Source organism: Nansenia antarctica (genome assembly GCF_963989245.1).
Source record: "Nansenia antarctica genome assembly, chromosome: 9".
NCBI classification, from domain to species: domain Eukaryota; kingdom Metazoa; phylum Chordata; class Actinopteri; order Argentiniformes; family Microstomatidae; genus Nansenia; species Nansenia antarctica.
In genome coordinates this window covers 21183691-21210205 of record NC_137679.1, presented here as the reverse complement: position 1 = coordinate 21210205, position 26515 = coordinate 21183691, and the positions used below count along the sequence as shown (strand labels likewise).

General features: G+C 46.2%; 1 protein-coding gene across 2 annotated transcripts in view; it reads right to left on the bottom strand.

The window, feature by feature from the left end:
* Positions 1-26515, bottom strand: part of roraa (RAR-related orphan receptor A, paralog a) — a gene marked incomplete at both ends in the record, with an annotated part of 200698 nt that overhangs the window by 74965 nt on the left and 99218 nt on the right. For both annotated transcript variants that reach the window (XM_080539327.1, XM_080539328.1), the window contains one exon: positions 526-555. In XM_080539327.1, coding sequence (XP_080395453.1) covers positions 526-555 — 30 coding nt within the window. The remainder of the gene's footprint in view (positions 1-525; positions 556-26515) is intronic.

Sequence of the window (26515 nt, the reverse complement as noted above, 5' to 3'; positions counted from 1 at the left end):
ATATATATATTATTACTCTAATAATAATAATATATATATTATTTTTTTTCACAAGTCATAAGACGCAATTTCCTCTCTGATTATTCTAGCCTCTGCACAAAGATAGGGAATAGTAGAAGAATAATGAAGAATTGTCATAATGAAGGAGTGTTGACTGAACGTACACAGTTAAGTTTCTTTAAGAGATCACTGTCTGTTCACTTAGGAGAATTTCAATTGCAGTTCACTGTTTACGGTGGTTGACAATGTAGCGGAGAGGTGACAGTAAAAAACAACAACAACAACAACAACAACAACAACAGAATATTTTTAATGCCTGTGTGTGAGGTGTGTGAGGTGTGGGATTTGAAAAGTAATGATCGGTAACTGTAATATATCAGACATATAATAGTCGTTTGGAGGCACGCCAGTAACTTATTGTGTGGTATGGTGTAGATTTTCACATTTTCCAATACAATCCAACATGTTTTTACGGAATAAAAAAACAAAAACAAAAACATGCATTATCAAAATGCGTGTACTCACATGTATGTGTCTTCTTTGTTACTGAAATACCTGCAAAGGAGAGAAGAGAAACCAGGTTAAAAACAGTTGTGTCTGTATAAAGAGAATGAGAGGACAGTCATTGATATCCAGGGGCCTAACTTAACCCTAGGGTGTCCTGCGGCTGTGTTCCTGTTTTAACAGTGATACGGTGACCCTAGGGGTGCTACAGTCTGTCACTCAGCGAGGTCACCGAGGTCACAGACCCAGGGCACAGGTCTGAGCGGCTCATCTGCAGTGCTTCTACTCAAAACAGCCAGTGCAACAACCCCGGCTCTAACCCCAGCACACGGATTATGAAAATTCATACGAAAACAAAGCCTTGTCTGGAATGCAAATGTGATGACTGGCCACATTGCAATACCTTGCTGTAGGACCTCACGGGACACATGGGTAATATGAGTAAGTCTGTTCCCCTGAGCGAGGGGGGGGGGGGGGGGGGGGCTGTAACCTCACTGTGAGTCAGACTGGCAGTGCTCAGCCTCTCCCCCCCTACCCCCACCACCCCCTCATCTCGCCCGCCTCCCACCCCACACCCCACCCCCACCCATCCCCCCTTTCGGGTGTCAACTCATCTGATGAGCCGCTCTGACTCTGGCTGAGGCCTGCCTCCCCTCTCCTCTCTCTCTCTCTCTCTCTCTCTCCCTCTCGTCTGCAACGTTGGTCCGAAGCACGACGCGGGCGAGCGCACAGGCGGCCCATGGTCCCCAGCGGCCCCGCCGATGCTCATGCTTTGCGGGGCGAGAGCACACTAATAGATCCCACTTGTCATGCAGAAGCAATGGCTAATTTTGTCTACAGCTTGCGTTTGAAACTCGAGGGACGACGGGCTGACATGATTCAGTAATTCTCGGCAGCCCCCCCCCCCCCCCAAAAAAAGGCGACTGGCCGGAGATAACAATGTTTCAGACACGTTTGAGAGAACGAGTCGAAGACCAATGGGGAGGAAGACAAATAAGCCCTTCAGCTTCCCGTACACAAGACACACATCTGATATCAACTCCATTGAGCAGAAAGAGGAAAAACAGTCACCTAGGGGCCTGTGATCACTCTGCGATGGCGCTCTGGTATTGTTCCAGTGTTTGCGGGCCAACGCCAGTCTGTCCAACTGTGACAATTACGCAAGGAGGAGGAAAAACAAACTGTAATCCTCCTTTTTAATTCCAGACCTCAATCAAATAGTGGAGTAATCAGTGCTGGCCTGATGGCCCACAAGGGAGCTGTGGTGGCAAGGTGCAGCTAGAACAGGCAAAATTAATACAGCTGTAATACATGTTGTTGAGAAGTAACAACCCCTTTTGTTTTGGCAGGCTGGAGTACTATGAACACCATGTAAGGAATCTATGGCAAAAACATTCGCTTTCCCCTGGTTTATCTTCACGTCTCACAAGCACTAATATTGACACATAAAAACAGACATTCTACTGTAGGAACGGCTTAATAATCTGGCTCTCGGTTATTGTTAGAATACCTTGTGGTGAGTTAAACTTGAAATGTTTCACTTTAGACAAAACAACACAGGAAGGAAATTGGTGGAAAATGCATCGCCATTTCCCATATTACACACATTAAATCACCGCCTATCAGTGTGCTGAGCAACAGAACACTGCAGCACTACATCTCTACGTGTTCTTACTCCCAGAGGAGCCAATGCATGAGACGCAACCGAAATAAGAAACATGATTGCATACACGGTCTCGCTGATAAGGAAAATAATGAATCTCTAGAGAAATGTTTACGCTAACGGAAGTGAGAGCAACAGGGGAGATGAGGGTGTGTGTGTGTGCCCAACATTGACCACAGAGACCACAAGGAGAGCATGCAGGAGTTTATTTACCGTCAGTGTAGATAACACGGCACAGAACTGCAAAAATACCAAAATGGTAGGAGAAAGTCAAGTAGAATAACACCGGATTTGACACATTCGCTCCAGTAAAATCTCTGATGTCCAGCAACTAGTTTCTCTGACTGACTGCAGTCCCTGCTAACCCATGTCTTACTGTACAACTAGTTTACTACGTGTATCAGCCCTCTGTCAATGCTGTCGGCTTAGTCCTATCAGCTATCTGTCTTGCTACCCTTCCCATATCACCAACGGCTATTCTGTCAATGTCACTTAAGAGATACACAAACTACAATCTTTACACACAAAACCGTACTTGGACAACGACAAAGAAGTGATTACTGTCAACAGAGTCAGAGGCTCACTCTGAGAAACGGCCTGTTGCTAGGCAAGGGGAAGAAGGGGTGGATGGTAGGTAGCCCACATCCTCCTCTATGTGTCATTCAGAGCCCTCTGATTGGAGGTGGCAAGGGGAAAGGGGCCAGGGAGCCAATGGGGTGAGTAAGGGCTGTGGGGGGGGTGGGGCTTGGCTCTGGGCACTGACATTGGCGATGCCTGCCAGGTTACGTCTACTCTACTGGATGGCAGGTTCAGAGGTCAGCTTGGAGGTGAAGCTCTCCTTGAGAGACTGGCAATCTAGCACACAATCTAGCACTCTGTCTAGCTCCCAGTTAAAGGAAGATATCATCTATATGTTTAGCATTCACTGTAGTACAACTAGACAGTAGACAGTCTATGTATGTACACTCTAACGCATGGTTCCTTTTAGCTAAGAAACGGTGTAAATTGTGCTACTGTAGCGGAAACCTCCCTCATTTGGAATTCAATTGGAATTCGATTTTTGGAATCCTTTTCCTCCAGATTAGCATTTGTCATAATGGAAGGAGGGACGACTGTCATCTGGCGGGTCTTTGATCATTCAGGGTTCTACCTGGCACAGGGTAAACATTCACAGCACATGTTGCGCTCGTGACAGAGTTCTCTCTCCTCGCAGTCTCTTCTCATGAGAATTTCACCCAGGTACGGAGGGAGAGAGAGAGAGAGGGAGACAGAGAGAGAGAGAGAGAGAGAAAGAGAGGTGTGTGAAGACTGGCTGGATGGATGTTAACCTCCACCACATCTATCTGCAGGGGGCACACATCTTGTAAACATGCCACTTAGACAGAAGGGGAGGGTGGTGGTGGTGGTGTGGGGGGGGGGCAGAGCGGCAGAGTGGTGGCAGCAGCCCCCCCCCCCCCGCCCACACAACAACCCCCCCCCCCCCCCCCCAGTGCCGCCACTCGCCGCTCCACGCCACGCCGCCCTTCGACGGCTCAAAGTGACAGCGCTGTAATGAAGTCTGAGGCGCGCGGCGGGCCGTACGTCATCATTCCGGGTTCCTTAAAGCCTGACAGGGAATGATTATCATGGATGGTTATTGTCACCCTCCCTCCCTGGGAGACGAGGCGTGCTCAGGGGTTGTTGCGCCGTGACATTCAAAGTTACAGTCTCCTTCATATAATGGAGCTGTCCTCTCAGCTCGCTAATGGGAGCGATCCATTTAACCTGTGCCAGAAACACACAGACGAGGAAGTTCCTAATGCGAGGCCTCTCCCGTGGGGACGTGCACACTCCCCCCCTGGCTGCTCCCTTCCTGCTGCTTGATTCATTGACTGGCTGCTCCTCACTTATCCTCATTCACTGCTCAGTCTGGGGAGACAGGGAGAGAGGGCCCCCGCTTCCTGACGATCCCCGCTCTGTCCGCCGCCGCTCCACGCCCCCCCCCCCCTCCACCCTCCATCCCTCCATCCCTCCCAAACCCCCCCCCCCCCCGCAAACACACAAGGACACGGCCGGCACAGCGGACCCGGGGCCAGGCATAGGAGAAGAACCGGTAGGGTCAGATAGGGGGATAGCCGCTGCTCGGGCTGGAATCCTCTACTCTGTCTGAACACAGCAGCGTGTGTGTGCACCCCGGCACGTAGTACTGGAGACGCTCTGAACTAATCATGAGAATTATGTTCCTGGTGCGTTTCAAATAGCTGACTAAGGATACGGAAATGTTATGATTACCATACTGGCAACAATAATTCACTTTCAGAGTAGTTTACTTCTGCGAAGTGCACTTTAACAAAGAGTACAATGCACAGTAGGGAGTGCTGTAAACAGTACATTCTGGTACTACAGAAAGCTATACATAGACTGGACATAGTGTAGCTGGCTATACTGAGAAAGAGGTTCCTAAAATAAAACGGAAAAAACGCTCCCATACAGAATACACTGTATGTGCTGAATTTACGAACCTCAGTAGGGTGTTCTAACTTCGACAGTCTTTGGGAAAGCCAAGTTTCATACACAAAGTCATTCCAACAATCCTCCCTTTCGCAGTGACACACTTAGCCCTATTATACTTGTCTAAACTCTACATGTAAAAATGTAATGATTAAAAAAGCACAATGATTCTAATCAGCTGCCCCCTAATATACTAAAGCACTTAATCCATGGAGAGGCCAACTCTCTGGGGAGGCTAAGGAGAAAAATGACTTCTCTGTCTCCAGGCGCTGTTATTTCTGGTCATTTCTAATTGGTTTTAACTAAAAGCAACCACTCAGAGGCTCCACAGGTTACTCCAATGCATCGCTATGGAATTATCTGCAAATAGAAGATTTACATCCAAATTAGTTTTAGAGGACATCACAATTGTCTTTCAAGAGAAGAGCGGAGAGAGAGAAGGGAAAGAAGAAAAAAAACACGCAAGCACATCTTTTTTTTTTTTCGACCGACACGTTGTTTTAAAAAAAAAAAGAAGAAAATCCCTACAGGGAGCAGAGAGGATTACACGTGGAGGTACGGTGTTTCGTAGTGACCCTGTGATCACGGGAGCCCCTTTGTTGACCATGAAGGCCAAGTCACACACTTCTCCTCTCCCTACATATGTTTTTTTTCCCTGGCTCCTGCTCAGCTTCTCCCATGGTGCAGTTCTGCTTTGCTGGGCCTGGGAGTCTCCAGGTGAGTTCTCGCAGTGCTGTGTGGTGGCTCGTGAATTATACATTGCAGCAGAGGAATTGACGTGGCCCAGGAGGGCCGCGGAAACAGCAGGCATGGCTGGGAGGCAGATTGAAGACTCTGACGGAATTTTAATTGTACCGCAGGGAACGGAGCGATAAGCGCTATTGTTATTGGTGAGCACGCCGCAGCACAGGTTCTCTCAGCTGAGTGCTTAAACAAATGGCGAGGCCCCCGACAAACAGTCCCGCAACGCTGCCGCAGCGTACAATACTTTAACCGGGGATGGTGCGGCCTTCTGTCTAGGGGTCGTTGTGGTGGAAGTGTGGAGGAAGGTTCATAACAACAATGGCGTAGCAAATATCTACAATCATAGTCCTTGAGAGATAAGCTGTGCGTCTTAAATAGAGCAGTACCCCAGTGCTGTTCTGCAACACTCTCGAAGGACCAATAAAGGTGAGCGGGGGGGGGGGGGGGGGGGGGGGGAGAGGAGTAAAAAAACGAATAAACACACATACAACTTCCCCCTTTTTCATTCAGAAAAAAAAGAACATGGGTAGTATTCTTGTTCAATATTTCTCTGTGGGTGAAAAGCGAAATAACAATATTTCCTCCTGCTCTGTCTTGAGGCAGCTCCGAGGCTGAGCGGCGGTCCCTGGGGGAAGGTGGATACGAGAAGCCTCCGAGCGATGGTCAATGTGAGGGCAGGGGCACAGGCAGGCCTCTGTGTAGTGTGAGCAGGCAGTTCCCAACCCACAGTAATCGCCCTGTGATACAGCCTGAACCACACACGGAAACCCAATACCTCTCAAACCTCACCATAAATAACGCCTCAGGCCACTTGCAGCAGACCACCCTGGCTTACTCTACCGTACGCTACGCTAGTGTACGCCAAGCCTTTACGGACCACTCCTGGGCTGGCAGGGTTCCCACACCTTCTGAAACATCAAATTCAAGCACCTTTCAAGGACTTTCAAGACTCAATTCCCTTAAATTCAAGGATCCAACACAGCGTAGTTTGAGACAGATCTAGATGAGAATTTAGATAATAGGAACTATCTGCTCACAGACAACAATTAAAAAGAGAGGCTTGAATGTGTGAACACTAGATGGTCTCTTGCCTTCTCTACCACAGCACAGCAATATATTGTGAAATATGTGTAAAGTTAAGCAATACAGAGAGGAGGAGCTAAGTAAAACATTTTTGAATATTTTTTTTTTTTTTGAGAGAGAGAGAGAGAGAGAGAGAGAGAGAGAGAGAGAGAATGGAATTCAAGCACTTTCAATGACCCATGTCTATTTTCAAAAACTTTTAAGACCTTGATTTTTTTTTCTCGCAAATTCACAAACTTTCAAGGATATCAAGGACCCGTGGGAACCCTGGGCTGGGCGTGATCATAAGGGCTCAAAACAACACCGAGTTTGACTACATCGATTTTTGGAGTGCCTTTTGTTTTTTTGTCACGTATCTAATCATGTCAGTAAATGTAATGAAGTAATGCATTTGTGTATTCATTTATTTATTCATTCATTCATTCAATCATTTAGCATAGCGCTCACTTTTGAAGAACTGTGAAGAGAGCAAAAATACTGAGCAGAGGTTGCACCCAACCACTTCCTATTCTCACAGAGGAGAGTTAACATTCTCACACATTTCTGCATCACCTCAGAGAGGTACTCTTTCAGCATGAAGATCCTTCAGATACAAGCTGCGACACTACACAAGCGTACCCTGAGGACAGTGAATTCAGATTCAGAGATTTCAAAGAGCCCCTCACATGAACTAATGTAAAGCAGAATGCAATTATACATGGCTATCCCTTCTACTACAGTTCATCACACCCTAGTAATGTAACATGTAATAGCCAGGTACTGTACGACAAGCCTACTACAGACACCCTTTCTTGAGCTTAAGTATTCCAAAAACTGAGAAACAAAGTATAATAATATAGATATAATAATAACAGTTAACTACAACTTATGAAGATCTCAAGTCTATTTCTTGTTTGTGTTGTTTTCAAATCTCTGTGTGGTCTGTTGTTGTGCATGTGCAGTCCTGAGGAACAGAGTGTGAAGCTCTGACAGGAAACCACAAGAATAAGACACAAGTTCGACGTCGCATTTACCTGTGGTCTGCGTCACAATAACAGATTAAAAGGATTCGTATTCAACTGTCCTGTCTCCTACATGATATGAATCTCACACAATCTAAAGTCAGATCTAACTCTGTAAAAACTGCTTCCGTCCCATGTGCGTGAGTTCAGGTAGTGCAGTAGAACCAGGTACTCCATTGACAAGGCCTCTCTTGTGAAAGAGACGTTATCTCCATGAGACCTAACCTGGACAAATAAAGGTTAAATGAAACAAGGAACGACGTGAAATCGATGTTTGCACTGATAGCCCATGACGATTAGCTAGCCTAGCTCTCCGGCAGGGTCTAGTAACTTGTGCCTGCACATAGAGCTCACTAGACACCCAGTGCCTCTAAAGGTCAAGACCTATGACCACGACCTAATGTGAGCTCTCTAAGGCAACCTTGCAACACGGAAGCTCAGAAAAGCCCCAAAAACGCAATCAAACCTACAGGAACCCCCCCCCCCCCCATTTGAACACCTTTTTAAAAATAATAATAATAATACACCATTAAGCACTAGTATGCTGAAGGAAAATACGCAGACGCTTGTCTGTTGAATAGTGGTCTACTGGGAGACTTCGCTGTGCTAGTGTGTGCATGTCATCCCCGATCCCAGAACACAACTGCGGGCTCACGCCTGCTGATAAGGACCGTGGCTCTTAATTGTTCAGATGGGAGAGCGCTGCAGCCCCATTAGGTCTGGTCTTAGCACTCGCCAATAAGGCAAAACTGCCCCTCTGAAGCCTCCCATGTAATGAAACTTCCTCCGAGATGAATTACAATGTCTGTCACTCCTCCTAATTAATATCACGGACTGCTATGCTGATCTGCGCCGCTGTGAGCTTGAAACAGAGAGAAGGAGCGTGGGAGAGGTTTGAAAGGGGGTTTGTTGAGCAACCGGGAAGACGGAGAGAAAAGATAGCTCCGCTCAACACACCGGCGCCGCCGTACAACAAATCACCGCCGTCATGGCTGGCACTTAGTGTGCCATCTATTTTTCATGTATTTCATAATTAAAACCTGTGAATTCTGTAAGCCCTCCGTGCACCGCGCAGATCAAAGGTAGTCCTATTAGCAGGGAGTTCATCACAGGAGCCACTCTTCCATTTCCAGGCAACAGAGCTGCGCTTAAAGCACAAATACCCTGTAATTACACACATGTGTGATAACGGGACAGCTAAGGGAGCTGGACCATGATTAATAGAACACAGATCACAGTTTCCCCCCGCTATGTTTTTTTTTCAAAGCTAACACAACAGAGGACTTTTTTTTTTTTTTTTACACATGAGTATCAGCCATCCGCTGCCGATAAAGAGTTTGGAGGAAAAGGGCTGAATACATATTTCACACGTCGACGGCAGCAGTGCAGGTGGAGTGGGGCGCTCTCTGCGTGCTGCTGCTTTATTCTCTCCACCTCTCTCTCTCTCTCTTTCTCTCTGTCTCTCTGTCTCTCTCTCTCTCTCTCTGTCTCTATCTCTCTGTCTCTCTCTTTCTCTCTCTCTCTCTCTTTCTCTCTCTCTCTCTCTCTCTCTCTCTCTCTCTCTCTCTCTCTCTCTCTCTCTCTCTCTCTCTCTCTCTCTCTCTCTCTCTCTCCCCATGTAAGTCTAATGAGAGGATACACGGTGTGAAGCCCCGTAGAGAAGAGACACAGTGCCTCCTGACTGTGAGGGAGAGGAGGAAGCGGGGCCTCCTTCCCATGGTGTAATCAACAGAGTGGGCTGTATTTAGTTATTTATTTGTCCCATTGACTCCTGAGTAACACAACCCCACAGGGCTTTCCGTCTGAATGGTGCGCCTGTGAGACACTGTTTCCACCGCCGCCGTGGCTCAGCTGACTCCAACAGCAATACAATCCCGTCTCTTGCCATTCTAAACTAAAGTGTAATTACCAGCGGTAGGTCTGTGTTTGTTCTAAATCCTGACCGCAGTACACAACGGTAAGAACGGTAACTAGCCGCCACTATTTTCGTTGTGGTGAAAAGAGATTACTCTTCTGTCGTGGCTTCACAATGTCAAAGCAAACCTTATGACAAAGACAGATGACGCAGTGGCTATAATTAGGCATGTCAATGGCCTTCGCTCATTCTACAGCAGTTACAGTCTACTTGTTTATCCTTTTTCGAAATGAAACAAACCTAGTCTGGAGCCAAAATGAAGAGTCAGACACAGACTGCTGTGTTTCTCCCTCGGCCACAGTTCACGCCATTGTCCCACACCAGAGACTGGACGAGGTAACAAGAAGGGGGGCTGCCGGTTTATTGACTAGAATGAACAAGACTTCATATACACGCGCTGGCTTCCGCCGGAGGTTATGAAAACAGTGGCCTGCGGAAAGCACAATAAAGTAACACATCCGAGGCCAGGACAGGTCACAGAGAGGACAGAGCATTAGCACCCGATACATGATGGGCATCACACTGCCCCACGGCCATCTGATTGGACCAATCCACATCAATGATGGTGGCGGTGGTCAGACAGGCTTGACAACAGCTGACCTTCTCAGCTTCCCCATGGTGATTCAACAGACCGTATTTCTGGGTGGGCGAATGACAGTGTTTCAATGACAGTGTTTCAATGACAGTGTTTCAATGACAGTGTTTCAATGACAGCTGTGTTTCAATGACAGCTGTGTTTGAATGACAGTTTTTGAATGACAGCTGTGTTTCAATGACAGTGTTTCAATGACAGCTGTGTTTGAATGACAGCTGTGTTTCAATGACAGCTGTGTTTCAATGACAGTGTTTCAATGACAGTGTTTCAATGACAGCTGTGTTTGAATGACAATGTTTCAATAACAGTGTTTCAATGACAGCTGTGTTTCAATGACAGTGTTTGAATGACAGCTGTGTTTGAATGACAGCTGTGTTTGAATGACAGTTTTTGAATGACAGCTGTGTTTCAATGACAGTTGTGTTTCAATAACAGCTATGTTTCAATGACAGTGTTTCAATGACAGCTGTGTTTCAATGGGTGTTTTTTGTTCTGGTTTTAATCCCCATTGCTGGAGTTCTGCACACACTGTAGACGAGCACAGACGTACTATGTTTGTGTCCGCCTGTCTGTCTGTGTGTGTGTGTGTGTGTGTGTGTGTGTGTGTGTGTGTGTGTGCCTGTGTGTATGTGTGTGTTTTTATGCTTGTTACAGTATATTAGCAATCATAAAAAACACACACACACACACATATACTGTTACTGACAGTCACAGACATCCGCATCACACACATCCAGTAGACTGCACACACAGACACACACACACACACACACCCTCCAGTAAATCTTTAAGACATAAGGGGGGTTAAACGCAGGGCAGGTCTAGGCTACAGCACTCGCTCGCTAGCCATACGTCCGTAAGAGTCGTAACCAATACCATGGCAAGCAGAAATAATTCATGGCGCAAAGTCTATAAGCATTCCATTAGGTGCAAGCAGCTGTCATAAACATCTTAATTAATTTACAAAGCAAGCGACTGGGGAATTACGGCGACGTAAAAATCTGCTTCCCTCTGCCACTCCATAGCACTGGAACAGATCGGGCTTTTACATTTTTAAACATGCCTTTCATGTTCTCTAGAGCACGAAAAAGCCTTTGAACAGGCAGCTTGTTAGGAGATGCACCTAGCAGCCCACTACCTTCGGGTCGTACCACTATTCTCCTCATACGGTGACGATAGGTTCTGGGTTCACTCTGCCGCTCTGGATCTACATAAGGACTCTGTTTCCCCCCTCTGTCTGCTCTCCTTTAGGACGGCTGCTATTTTTGTTACTGACGTTACTGCTGCTTCTGCTGCTGTTTTTTTTATTTTTTAAATGCATTTTCCTGCCCTCCGTAATCCTCTCACCCTCTTTCTCTCTCTCTCTCCCCCTCTCTCCCTCTAGATCCATGGGTGTACGCCTGGGGAATACAGGAACAGGAATATCTGTTCTGTGTTTTTGATTAACAGCCAAGGCTAATCAATCCGATAACAGAACTATGGGGAGATAGAGACAAGAAGCAGGAAGTAAAGAGCTCTCCTAATGTCTGATATTAACACCAGTCATCTAATGATAACATCGCCTCTGGAAAAAAATATGCATCTTATGTCGAGACTTCTGTAAAATATAATGATTTCGGACCATGAAAACAACAACAGCTGCTACAGAGGAGGGTCCTCCTGAGGACTACTGGTTCTGTCTAGGGAGAGTCGCTACAGTATGGGGAGAGACAACCCAACTGTTTCACTCTCAGAATCCAACTGGGTGGGGGTGGGGGGGTTGAGATGGCGTAGAAGTCTTTTCCTTACCTTGGGCTGGATTAGTCTGTGCTCTCCATTATGGGGGGAGAAGCTTAAGACCGTGCACACTTTCAGAACGAGACTATCAGCCGTTTCTGACACTAAGTAGGGCTGACCTATCATTTTGAAGTGAAGGTATCAGCTGTTTGGCCAGCTCCGATTCTGTGACAGTCTGGCCTGAGAGCATTTTAACTGACCGCTATAGTGTCGCATTATATAATAATAATAATAATAATAATAATAATTATTATTATTATTATTATAATTATAATTATAATTATTATTATTATTATTATTATTATAACATTGAACAGCTATATAGGGAAGGATGAGTGTTCGTCACAGTTTTCAGAACGTGAAAGTCTCTCATTTTCATAAACAACATAGCTAACTCCCTAATTTCCTCCATCAGATATTTACTATCAGTTTGTATTTGTTCTTGTACCTATCAGTATCTACTAATGAGTGCAGTAATGTCCTGTTCCCCCTCTGTGTGAAGAGGCTAGGGTGGACTATTCAGGTTTTCTATTTCACTCCAGCTCTCTCTCTCCCTCTGACTCCTTGTTTCTCCAACCCCCCTTTCTCTCTATTTCAGCCCATGCCATATTTGCTTAAGCTAGCCAGTGTGACAGCACTCAATGCTAAAGCACTCCCAAGGCAGATGATCAAAGTCAGCAGTCAATTCACATTACAATGCATTGATTTGATGTTTCCTAACCTTCCAGGTCTTTATTTAACGCTGCCAAGGGCCTTGAGGATATTTCCCAGCATACCTCCTGTGTGTGTGTGTGTGTGTGTGTGTGTGTGTGTGTGTGCGTGCGTGTGTGTGTGTGTGTGTGTGTGTGTGTGTGTGTGCCTGCATGTGTGCATGGGCGGGTGTGTGTGTGTGTGTGTGTGTGTGTCTGTGCATGTCAGTATCATTTGGAACTGATGAAGAGCATACATCTTATTGAATCCCCCCCAAAAAGAACTGACCAAAGAAATTGACTGAATAACACGAGACCTATGAGGTATATTGCTTAAAAACACCACGCTCACAGTGTAATTACATTGGAAACGTTTCACATTTTATGAGTGATTTTTTGGGCGACACTGCATTGTTTTCTTACACTACGGTTTGTTTGCACCTCATCATTTATTCATATGCTATTCTGTATTGAGTTACTTGGCTTCTACGCTTTAGTGACTACCATTTCGCTCCAAGGGGATATTCAGAGCGCTGCCATGCTTTATTCAATTATGAAAGGCTAATACAGTGAAAAGGTGTTTGTAGAACTCACTCATACTAACCATGCTTTATTTGACACTTGTTCCTACCTCTGCTTTGCAGGTTGCCTTAGTGAGAGATGTGTGATTTTTGTGGAAAAAAATCTGCCTTAAAGCCTTATTAGTCATTTTCAAATTTTTGAGAGGATACAGTCTATGAATATCTTGGCGCTGCACCATGTTATTGCACAGTGACTCATGTCCAAATAATTGCCTTTTAGGTCAAAGTTATGCGTATTTTGGGCAATAATAGGTTTTATTTTCTTAGCTCCTCCTAAAACGACGTATGACATTCATACCGCTAAACAGCTCCGAAGTGTGAGGTGACTAGCCTTGTTTGTAAAGTGAAATATAACCTTCCCAACCCCCCTTCAACAGCTTGTTTTGGCTTTCAAAACATTTTATTGAGAATTGCTTCTAGCTATATCTGGCGTTACTTTCCCAAATAGCTCTGTGATTGACTAACCTCACCACTCGGTTCTTCTGTTCTTTCAGGAATTTTCTATTTTTCTTTGAATATGTTTATGTTTTTCAAGAAAAGCCAGGAAGCAAAACTGGCTGGCGTGGGCCTTTAACAGATGGTTCCTCTGTACCCTGGCCTTGACCCCTAGAACAGGGTTTGATGAGGGGAAGACTACAGGTAGTGTGTGTGTGTGTGTGTGTGTGTGTGTGTGTGTGTGTGTGTGTGTGTGTGTGTCTGTGAGTGTGTGGTGTGTGGCATGCATGCGTGTGTGCGCATGAGCGCATGTGTATGTGTATGCTTGTGTGCCCTCACGCCTCACAAGCCACCGTGCCATCTCCTGCTCTGCTTTTACGGGGGGGGGAGGGGAGTTATGCTTTTTTTTGCACTGGGAGGCTGTCAAAACGCCTCAGCATCAGGACCACGGCACAGTGACACACTGACCTACAAGCACAAAAGAGAACTTTGTGCCTTCGGAGAGGGAGAGCGAGAGAAATAAATACAAACTATCGATTTATGTAAGAGAAAGCATTCCTTAAACAGTATTAGTCATTGTGGCAGTGCTCACGCAGCGCGGCTCTTTAATTACCCCTCAGGAGGCAGACAAACTCAGCCCGCCGTGAAGAGCGCCTATGGAATCCTGCTTGGGCAGACGGGACGCACGCTTACTTTACGGCAACTCCGTGAGCGAGAGGAGGAAGGAGGAAGACAGAGATGGTGCTGATCTCCAAATGAAGTGTCCGCGTCAGAGACACACTACAGATCCTCTGGTAAAGGAGATGAACTCTGCGTCAGCTCACATGTCACTCACACTACGGAGATTGGATGGGGGGGGGGGGGGGGGGGGGTTGGTGGGCGTGTGTGTTAGGGAGTGGGAGGTGCATGTGAGTGATCGTGTCATACACATGACATGGCACATGTTATGACATACTGTACCACAGAGGGAGGTCCCGCCCCCCACAGGAAGCTACGGCAGAGAAGGAATTGACGGGGCTGTAGGCTGTAGCTGTAAAGACTCTATAAGCTATGGAGGATCAAACTACCAGAGGAAAGACATGACAAATCAAGGCTGGGCTTGGTGGATTGACTGTAGGCTAGTGTCACATGTGCTGACGGCACAGGTACGATATACACTGTCTCTACTGACACACATATGCAAATGTTTCTTAATGTCGAGAATAAACACGCGTACACCCGTTACCCCTGCTGAGGCTTTTCTGACGCCGCTTGTGTGCATGTTATACAGCTGTGCGTTAATCCTCTCAGAGCGGCGAGGATCTAGAGGAGAGCCTGTATTGTTATTTCATGAGTGGAGCTCAACAGTGAGCCGGAGCCCCCTGTCTAAGCTGAGGCACAATTCCCTGCATGGCTACACCGTACACAGACAGTGCATTTAGAGACAGCTCTTAACTAGAGGAACGGATGCCGCTGAGGTGAACCCGCTAACCCTCTCATGCATGCCTTCTCCGTGTCTAGCCTGACTGCATTGGAAACCCCGGTTAAAAATGCATTTGGTGGTGGTGGTGGTGGTGGTGTTGGTGGAGGAGGGGAGGGCAGGCAAGGCAGGCTAGGCAGGCTAGTAGGCTCTGTGCAGGAGGGGCTGCCCAGCAGAGTGCCACTACTGTATGTAGGCCTCCATCAAGACCACCGTCTACCCCCCCTGCACTTCTATAATTTACACAACCGAGGGGAGGGGAGGACAACCAGGTTGGGGGGCAGAACCACAGGGAAGTGGCGTCCTATTGCGTTTGGCCATGTGGAGAGACATACGCCAGTGCGAGAGGAGCGTTAGCTGCCTCGTCTCGGTCCTCCATGGCAACGTGCCGAGACAATTCTCCAACGCACTGGAGAGATGGGAGAGAGGGATAGATGGGAGAGAGGGATAGAGAGAGAGGGATAGATGGGAGAGGGATAGATGGGAGAGAGGGATAGAGAGAGAGGGATAGATGGGAGAGAGGGAGAGAGGGATAGAGAGAGGGATAGAGAGAGGGATAGAGAGAGGGATAGAGAGAGGGATAGATGGGAGATAGGGATAAATGGGAGAGAGGGATAGATGGGAGAGAGGGATAGATGGGAGAGAGGGATAGAGAGAGAGGGATAGCAAGGCCCCCGTTTTTTTAAGAAGCCAAGCGGAAAATAGACACAACGGAGACGAGGCAGAGAGTCAGAGCACATTAGAGGTGCACTGACCCAGGACCATGGCATGGTTATTTATTAATTAGCTGAGCCGAGCTAACTGCCTGCTTCGATGAGCTGTTGCATTGCACCCGCCACTGCAGTATCAGACCCTAGTCAATAAGACTGCAAAATTGCATCGATGTAATGCTAAGTTAACGGTGATCATAATACTCTTAAGTCGCTTTTCGTTGACCGTTGCACAGTTTCTACTGTATTCCTTTTCACTCCATGGTACCCTAGTGTTGCCACCTCCACCACGGTAGATTGCAACAAACATCACTTAGTTGAAACACAAGTTTCTGTAGAGTCAAAAATACAGTCACATGGGAAATACAGTAGCAGTCTCTTGTAACACAGCCAACATACAGTACCTTCTGTCTAATTGTGCAAATTTGGCTGCCTAATAGGGAGCATCATTATATCTTTAGATGTATTTAACTGGCAAAGTGTATAGAAAACAAAGCACGTTCACACGTTCACACTAATTCATCTCCTACGGCGAAGGCAGCGCTAGCAGCATGGTAATGTTGTCAGTAAATACACCCTAACATACACCCAAAGCATGCCTTTCATGTTGCACTTTTTTAGTTCACTGGCGCCACAGCGCTCTGACAATGTTGTTTAGCCAATTTCAACACCTCACAGTTGGGGTGTCAGCACATTGAAATGGTGTAGAGAAACACAGCCTTTTAACAGAGAAGAAACACATCTATTGAAAAAAGCAGAATGGGCTGCAATTCTCCAGAGTGGATACCCTTCTCGTCTCCTCCACTGTGTTTTTGGCAGGCCGGGTAACACACAGGAAAGCGCTGGCACATAGCACTCTCTCTACCGGAACACAAAGGAATACATCTTTGCCTGGAGTTTGGGCTTCGGAGACTAATCGGGGTCTCTTTCACATCAGTGCAGAAGAGATGCGGGTTAGAGTTTTCATTGGCTTATTTTGTTGATGCCAGCGTTATAGTCTGAAGTGTTTTGGTGAGTTGTTTCATTACTTCACAAGCGATTTCGAGAAGTGCCTGGGAGAAGCGGTAGAACTTCTGGAAGCATTTAGGAAACAGTCAGTGAGCAGAAGAGGTGGAATGTCGATGTGGTCATTACCAGACAGTTCCTTTCATATTCCAGAGACTACCTCAACACACAGGCTCATTTTCAATGTCTTCAACAGTGCTGAGCAGAGAGAGCCTAAGCCACTTGGACAGTTCATTTAGGCTAACGCAATGACGAGAAAGAGGGAAAATTCCTGCGCGTATGCCAATTCATGTCTAATGAATGTATCTCTTCTAAATGCTGTCTCTGACTTAAAAGGCATTTTTCGAGTTGAGATGCAAAAATGTCAGCCAAGACTAAATTGATTATTCTCATAACCTGCCGAAAACACAAAAAGGCAATCAGGCATGGACATATAATTATTTCATGAATTCATATGAAAAACACAAAAAGGATATTTCAAACAAAAATTCACATAAGAAACGATGGAATAAAAATGATCTGGGGGCTTCTTTATTTTTTTATTTTTTTTGCCTTTCTTCAGTCTTTGGAAAAGAGAAATTTATTTCCGCCTTCATCTCTAAATTGGATGCAATTTATTGCCTCTCCAAAGCTCATTTTTCACTGGCTTGCAGGATCCATGGGCCATGGCAGGCAATGCGTATCTGCCTGCTTCCTTTGGCCTCGGGTGCTAATATGTGGAAACTGGCCCGGGGATATGGAGCCCAACCAATGGAAGAGGAGGCAGAGGGACAGAGGAAAGAATCAATCCCTAATCGCTGAGGAGAAGGGGTAGGTGGGTGCAGAGGAGAGGAAGAGGAGAGAAAACAAAGAAGAGAAAGAGAGAGAGAGAGAGAGAGAGAGAGAGAGAGAGAGAGAGAGAGAGAGAGAGAGAGAGAGACGAGAAAGACAAGTGTGTTTACCAGCAGACATTTGGGGCGCTGTCAGCTGACTGCCAGCGCTCCAGGATGTCAGGGGAAGAAGTGGAGTTATATAACAACAGTGTTGACTGTTGAATCAGTGCACAGAGAGAGAGAGAGAGAGAGAGAGAGAGAGAGAGAGAGAGTGAGGAGGGGAGGGGAGGGAGGGAGGGAGATAGAGGGAGAGAGGAGAGAGGAGGGGTTGTGGGACTGAACACAACAGAAAGAGAAAAAAAAAGTTGAAATCAAATGATAGTGACATGGACAACATGGCCAACCAAAACAAACAGTGGCCTGCCGGCAGGAGGAGGGAGGTGTGTGTCGTACAGGGGGAGATCTCATGTGAATAGTTAAATATGCACGGGGGCGCACTGATGTGAGCATGGGTCAGAGTTCAATGCATCCATCATGTGTGCATTATCTTGGCACAGTGTCCCATGTAAGCAATGCTTGCATGCCCCTGAAGTCACATGGCTGCCTGTGGACCTCTGAGCAGCAGAGAGAGAGAGAGAGAGAGAGAGAGAGAGAGAGAGAGAGAGAGAGAGCTCTTGGGCCCTGTCCAAGCCAGCAGAATGGAGTTTCAGATCAGCCAAGCCTCACTGCAAGCCAATGCCCACTGAGTCCACTAACAGGCTCTAAAAGTCCATTCAATCCCACAGAGCCCACCCACACACTCCATTGGACCCTTGTTGTGTTATTAGTCATTCATTAACAACGTGATCACATGTAACAAGGACATAAACCATGGGTTATTCTGTTCTGTAATGTCATCCTCGTTTGGGTTGGTGTTGCAGTTATTTTTTATATGTTTTTATTACAATAAAAAGTGGTGCCCGATGTTATCTCTCCATCTCTACATACATGCACGCACGCACGCTGCACACACGCACGCACACACACACACACACACACGCACGCACACACACACACACACACACACACACACACACACACACACACACACACACCTCACCCACACACCTCACCCACACACACTCTCACACTTTAAGCACAGTTAGCTCAAGGTGCATTATGTCCTGTGACCTTGCTGTTACACTTCTACGGAGCAATGAATAACTATCACATTTCTTTGGCTGACAGCTGACACCAAGAGGCACAGGTGATATACGAGACATGACAAGTGATTCTAATTAAATGTAGAGCTTGTGGATGTAAAGTGGCAGGAAGGGAACAAATCCTGTCCAGGCTGAGAGCAGCGGACCAGCATGCACTGCTCCAAATGAGATGAGCAGGGCTGTCAGGGCTGCCTCAGCTGTCCCGTAAACCTGGGCTTTGCTCCCAGGGGGGAGTGACAGGTTTCAGCTGGAGGGGAAAAGGCACACCGTAAAAAAAAAACTCCTGCCCCTTCCCACAACAACAAACACATGACACAGAACGAGGCACAGCGACGGCGATGCAAACCGAACGCCAGCGCCGTGTGCATTTGTCACATAGTTGTGTACTAACAGGGTACAAAGCATGGTGGTCTGGGTACACCGAGCCCGGATGAAACCTGTCATGAAAGCTTTGGCATGACTCAGGCACCACAGAGACAGGCACGGCAAACAATTCTCAGAGAAGAAGTCAACAGGAAACAGGAAAGAAAGACACCCGACTGTGCGTTTGCTACCTCTCCATGTACTTTCACCATCACTGCAGTTTGGGGGCTGGAGGAACAAAGAGGCCAGACATGGGAAGTATTTTATTTCTTGATTTTCCAGAGACAGAGAGGCATTTGTTTTGTCAGGACAAAGTAGTAGAAGACCCGCTGGTACTCGAGGCTAACTTGAGTGTGTCTGTGACACAGGTCTGCCTTTTTCCAGAGGACATTTCAGGGGGCCTTCAGCCACCCAATCAGACCCCCGGAGGACAGCCCCCCACCACATCGGTTATCCTCCGACCCCCAACCGGAACGACTTTGCTCCCCAGAGTCACGGTCGACCCGGCTGACAGCCAATCAACATCCGCGCCCGTCTCTGTCGTCAGAACCCGGGAACGCCGGTTTGGCGTCCGCTCGGACGAGAAGGAGCGGCGCGGCTGTCATGAACCCTCCAGAGCTGGCCCAGAGCTGGCCCAGGCCCGGAGAAAAACCTGGGTTTGATCATCCAAAGTCACGCCTCACTGCTTTCTGTTCTCTCCTGAAAAGTACGCTCTAACTCGATACATCTGGTTTACAACCTGTCGATTTTTCCATTATGGCAGCAGCATGATATACTGTCTAATGTCTGGAACACGAGTCTGAACAAACCCAGGTTCTCTCCTATTGAAACAACTCCAGACACAGGGTTGTAGTGGCCACTGCCGTGGAGCCACTCTCCCCTGAAACGTGTTGGGGAGATTGTCCTGATACTCGGATTTGACAGATACATTGAGGAGAGACAGGAAGATTAGAGGAAATATCGCAAGAAGAACCTCTCCCGCTCACTAATCCACTCGAATAGATGTCATGTACATTGTCATGTACACAGTCTGGTTTAACAACACGCACACCTTGGAATTCAGTATTACTAATTGTTTCCAGTGTCATCATCTCCCATCCTGAGCCTTGTAGAGGTGCATGTGGTAGACCATAGGTGACCTGGGGGTCAGTTCTTCAGTTCAGCATTACTGTCTCTCCATCAGAAACATAGAGATTAGCAGCAGAAAGAAAGGCGTCCTTGCATTCAGCATTCAGCTTATCCCTCCGCCTGTTAAATTGTTAGCATAAGTGGCATTCCAACTGGCACTGTGCCAACAGAGCTGACTGAATCAGAGGCAAGAAAACATGACATAACAAACTACCAGGAAATACCATTTCACTGGCATTGAATCTAAAGGCATTCTGAGAACCCCATCAGGATTAATCTAGGCCTAGCACTTACAGTATCACCACATGTTACATGACACCCTCAAGACCACCAGGACCAAGCTCCGGACCTGGGGTGATAGGGCCTTTTCAGCCGCAGCCCCGTCCCTCTGGAACGCCCTCCCCAACCACATCAGACAGGCCAACAACCTCCCAACATTTAAACAGGCCCTCAACACCCACCTCTTCAAGCTCGCCTTCACCAGTTAACCCTCTCCCTCTCCCCTTCCCATGTGTCCCCAGCACTACCTTAATTAGGCCCCTATACTTTCTTTTATTTATTTTTAGTTTCTTTTTATTATTACTACTCAATCTTTTCAGTTTGTAAAGCGTCTTTGAGTGTCTAGAAAAGCGCTAATGTCTAATGTATTATTATTATTATTATTATTATTATTATTATTATTATTATTATTATTATTACAATGTCACATTAGTGGCCTGGAGGGGTCCAGTGGGCTAGCACTGCGGTCTACAGTACATGTCAGCATGGGTTCGAATCCGGCCCATGCCCTGGTGACATGTCCTCTCTCCCTTCTTCTCCTTACTTTCCTGTCTGTCTTCTCTAGATCTGTCAAATAAAATGAAAAATATGAGTGGGACTGCCCCACTTAGAAAAAACAACAAAAAACAAACAAACATTACCTTCCATTCATGTAAATGTGCATAACGATGGAGTGACATCATCCATCGCTTACTATCGCTGCCCTCAGGTACCGTAGTGCAAAGCAAACACTTTCTTATCATTTTTATAATTTGGGGGGAAGATTCTGATTTGCAGGAGCAAAGACTGGTTTACACATACTTATGCCGAAACAAACACGGGAAAAAAGAGTAACTCATGATGAACATACTGTAGCTACTGCTCAAACCATGTACTCATGGGACATGTGTGGCGGAATGATGGTCTTTGAGCAGTGGCGTGCAGTCAGGTGAGGCAGGGTAGGCAGTGCCTCACCCAGGCATTTAAGAAAGAAAAAGAATATCAGTCTTTTAAAAATATTTTTGTATTATTTTTTTATCTCAAAAATATATATTTTTATTGTTTATTTTACTCATTATTCTTAACTTTAATGTGTTAAAATGTTGTTAAAATAAAAATAAATGATGTAAAATGTGTTGTTTTAAAAATATAATGCATGCCCTGGCACCAGGAGAGTTTGCTCCTAGAGGCTGAGGCAGACTGTGCTTGTGCTTCTGTGCTATGCGAAGTGATAGACCAACAGTTTCGTAGGTTTGCGCATGCGTAGTCTGTTCTCACATTGTCTTCATTGAAGGACGTTGAGGCACCGTACCACGCTGCTTCTGACAGCATGATTGACAGTTTGCGTTTGGCTTGCCGTAGCGGCATTCCTCTGCTGTTCGCGCCGCGGTTCTAAATTTCTTTCACACTTGATGGCAGAAAAGGATGAGAAATTAACTGCACATTTGCCTACGCATGTTACATAATTATGCTTAAGATAATGTAGGCTATTGCGTGCCGGTTCAAATGCTGTATATCCTGTGTTGTTTATTTATATTGTCATTGAGCTGTTTTGCGTGCTGCTGTAAATCCTGTTGAGATGCAGGTGAATGTAGGCAATGCCATACAGGCTGTTGCGCTACGCTATGTGTAGTTATGAGATAACAATACATGACATTTTTGACCAGCTATTTGATAGTATAGTATATATGGGCTTAGGCTATGTGATTGACTTTATAGTATAGTATATTAGCCTACATTACATTAGTCATTTAGCCGACGCTTTTATTCAAAGCGACTTACAATAATTGCATTTAACGTAGGAGTGTACTGCTTTTTTAAGGCAAAATGAAGAATAGCAAACTAAAAATACAGTATAGCAATATAGCAATAGCATAGAGAAGAATAGCAAACTAACAATACAATAGGTGCTTAACAGGGAGGATTCTGGTAGTAGGCCTACTTCTTGAAGAAGTGAGTTTTGAGCCTGCGTTAAAAGATATAAGGGCTATTGATTGCCTTTATAGTATGCGCTATGCCATTTGAAGTCTGGCTGCTGCGTTAATCGCATGATTTTTTTGTAATAGCTCACTGCCTACCCAGCCAATGACCTCACTGCACGTTACTGTCTTTGAGATACGTCAAATTGTAGGATCGACATCTTCATGCACGTCCACCATTAAGAATTACAAGTTACTAAACTGTGCAGTTTAATTAAGAGGGATTTGTTAGTGCTTCAAGTACACAGCGGATAATAAGAATAATAACACCGCTAGGCATGCTCCGTGGAAATGACTCCAATGACAGAGAGAAACAGAGAGATGCAGCTGAACAAACACTCATGAAAACAATAATAATAATAATAATAATAATAATAATAATAATAATAATAATAATAATACATTAGACTTATATAGCGCTAATCTAATTCGGTTGTTAAGTCTGACGTCAAACATGACGTTTAGCAATTTCCGGGTCCAAACTAGAAATTCCTCGCATCAGAGTACCAGTGTACTACAGCGGTAGAATGACAGTTCAATAGTTTTTTTAGACTCGTTTTCCCCATATTGTCAGGGTCTTTGAGCCTCGGAAAAGCGCTATATAAATATAATGAATTATTATTATTACTGAGGCATTTCGAAGAGAGCGCCTCAGCCAACTTTGGACCCGGAAACACGTCACGACTTAACAACCGAATAGTGCTTTCAGACCTACATTTCGTTCCGATTTAGGGAGTAGTAAGTTACAATATGTTACAATGTTGCAATTAGCCTCGTCTCGGTTTGTGTTCGCACTGCAATCGAGACTGAATCGCTCTCAACACACACGAGTTGACGCACTTGCAAAACAGTTTTGTGATTGGTCCGAATTTAGCGGGAAATTTGGATTTCAGGAAATCCCTCTCCTTTCCCTCTCTCTTCGCCGGTCCCTTTAATCCCGTATCCTAATCGAAAATGGAACATCATCAGCGACGACTGTGGGTTATTGCATTTACTGCTGCTCTGGCTCATGTTCTTATACCAGTGCTCAGTATAGGAAGAACATGTCCAGTTCGAACGAGCATCTAGGCTATGCCTGGAAAACAATGTGTTTATGCATTTAATGCGGAGACGCCGCATTGCGGCCGCGTCCAGATACTTCCAGACATAACATAATTTTCTGACGAAACGACATAGTCGTGACCAGGTTATCACAGAGTTTACCATTAATGTCTAATGTTCACATGCATTGTTAATGAGACGGATTATACAGCTATTGGCATGAGCGTAAACTCCTCGCAAGCCGATTTATATTAACGCAAGGTCATGGTGAAATAGCATTTTGTGTATTCTTCATGGAATCTAGGATCCGATATGATCGATTGTCACACAGGGATGAGCAAACATTGTCAATCATTATTAATCATGAAATGTCTTTTGGTGTCAGATATAACGTAATGTTAAGCTGTGTAAATTGGTCATGTGACCACTTGTATGAGTTTGTTCGATCATGTCCATGACTGAAATAATCATTGGGAATAAATGTCGTATGTTTGACTGTGTGTTGAAGTTTTGACAGTGCAGGGTACAGCAATTGAGTTGTATCGGTTTGTGGGTAACCTGCAAACGAATCGATACGAGAGCGATTGTAAGCGGGTTGAGACCACCCCCTCTAGATGGTCTCAGCCCGGTTGATTCATCCCGGAACGGAAAGCGATTGCTGTGTTCACACCAGCCCAAATGAACCGATCTAGGGGGAAAACGCTCCTGGTTTCGGAACAACGAGCTAGGTATGAATGCACCCTAAGTGTCTTTGTAGGACAATCTACTCTGCATACTGCAATTACACCTAGATTTCGGGCGGAGAAGCGGCGAACAAGCAACGCCAGCGTCCTCTCTCGACCGGCATGTTTTGAAAAGCTCAAAACCAGGGACACTACACTGAACAGCAGTAGACTTGGGTGCCGGCATCGAACAGGAACAAAGAAAGAACCTGTTGTTGTTTTTGGCCATGACACTGTGATCATATACCTATTTTCACAAAGGGCACAAAAAGCTACCAGATTAAAATCACATGTTCAGTGTTTTTCAGCTCTTTTCACAACTGATGTGGGCTTGATGTTGAGCAGGACCCAGTCCTCTCCCCCTTGTCCCACTCAGCTGCCAGACCCTTTCTCATTGCCCCGCCCGCTGTCCAGCCCACAATCCCTCTATTTTGGGTTCTTCACAAAGCCGTTGATGTGATTAGAGAGGATGATGATTACAGTTACATAACAGCATCAAATTAATTTGCGGCCTGAACACAGCAGTGGCAGCAGGAAATCACTCAGGCTCCCAAATCTCTCTTTCACTGGGTTGCTCCTGTGCTCAACCCCCCCCCTCTCTCTCTCTCTCTCCCTCCACCTCCCTCCAACCCTCTCTGCACCCAATGCCCCCTTCTAGTGCAACACACTGCACACCTCTCTCCTCCTTCCACCTCCCTCAGGTCAATTAAAGTCCCATCTAGAGATGAGAAGGAGGAAGTAGGGCAGTGGAGCAATGCTAGTGGAAACAAATGAAAGGGGCACCACGTCAGATGTCAGTGTGGTGACCTTGTAAGCTGCAGAGGGGAAGACCCACACAGGGAAGAGCCATGGGAGAGGGTGAAAAGGTGGAGCTGGCAGCGTGATCTCACTTTCCCCCGGACCAGTGCAGGGGTTTGGCTCACAGACATACCCTTGCAGTCCTCCAGACCTAGACTCCCCCACCCCTCGCTGCTGCAGCTCACAGGAAGGCCTCTCGGGGAGGGGGGGAGGCCTGGGGAGAAGCAGGGTCTAGTTGGAAGCCCTCTCCAGTGTGCCTCTTCTCAAGATCCCCTTGAAATGCAGGATTAGAGCTGTGCCCGGGGCCGGGAGAGGCCCATGGCTCCAGCACGGGCAGGCTATGCCAACAGCCAGTGTGCAGGCGGAGCGGAGACAGTGCACTTGTTGTGAGGAAGTTTTGAGAAGCGGTCTCGGCTGTGTGGTGGAAACTTTGCAGGGGACCCAAGCAGGGAGGGAGGGAGGAAGCCTGGTAGAGATAAAAAGGACGGACTCGTTGAAATGGATGGAATAAAAATGAGGACTGGTATGTCCTCCGAATTCTGCCCCTACCAGCCTCCCCTGCACTGACATCAACACACTGTACCACTCAAACCAAATGAGCTCCATATCCACCCCACAAGAGACCGAAAATGAGCAACAGAGTGCAGGGTGGGTCTGCATGACACATCAACAAGGTTTTTGAACTGTCACTTGAGTTTTTTTTTCTTTTTTTCGGTGCCAGCGACACATGATACATGAGAGAAAAAAGGAACTGTAGTGTAGACTATAAACACAAGGCTTCAAATAGTGCTTTCATTTGATGACATCATACTATACTGAACACAGATATTCTCCCGCATGATTCCTATGGCAACCGCTCGCGAACGGACTCATGTCTGTTTCTCATAATGACAGACGGAGAGATCAGTCAAAGAGACAGACATGTGGACGGGGACGGACAGACACGTAGACAAGACAGACAGACAGTCAGTGACTAGCGATTGGTCGGAAAAGACCGACAAAACAGCTGTAAATGAATTAAATTAAAGCTTTTTTTAAACTGATTTGACAGTGCTGCTGTGCTCGTGAGGCCCACGACTATTCAGCCTCTACGAGAGGTACAGGAGGCAGGGAAGCCAAAGCTGCAGCTTTCTCCACCAGAGTCGGAGGGATTTGCAGCGCCATGTCTAATGTTCCCTGATGACCACTAAAGGGCCTTAGAGCAGGAAATGAAATCATTTTGTTTGACATCAGATAGTCCATCGACTTCCCCTCCGCTGTTACAGCCAGCCTGTCTCACTCTCGCTCTTCAGGCCACACCACTTTAAGGGCCGTACAGTATAGGCCAATATCATGTAATATCTGCCTTATGCCTGTTTATGTGTGGAAAACCTCCATTGGTTTATCATTCTCAGAGTTTATTTGTTTTCCTTGTGTGTCCCGCTATCACTATAAACATTGCAGTGACGATTTTTCAATTTGTACCTAATAACCATTAAGGGGCGACTCATTCAAATAGGGGGTTATTAGTATTGACAAAGCATGAAACAAAGCACAGAGGAAACAATGCATTCTGCCACACT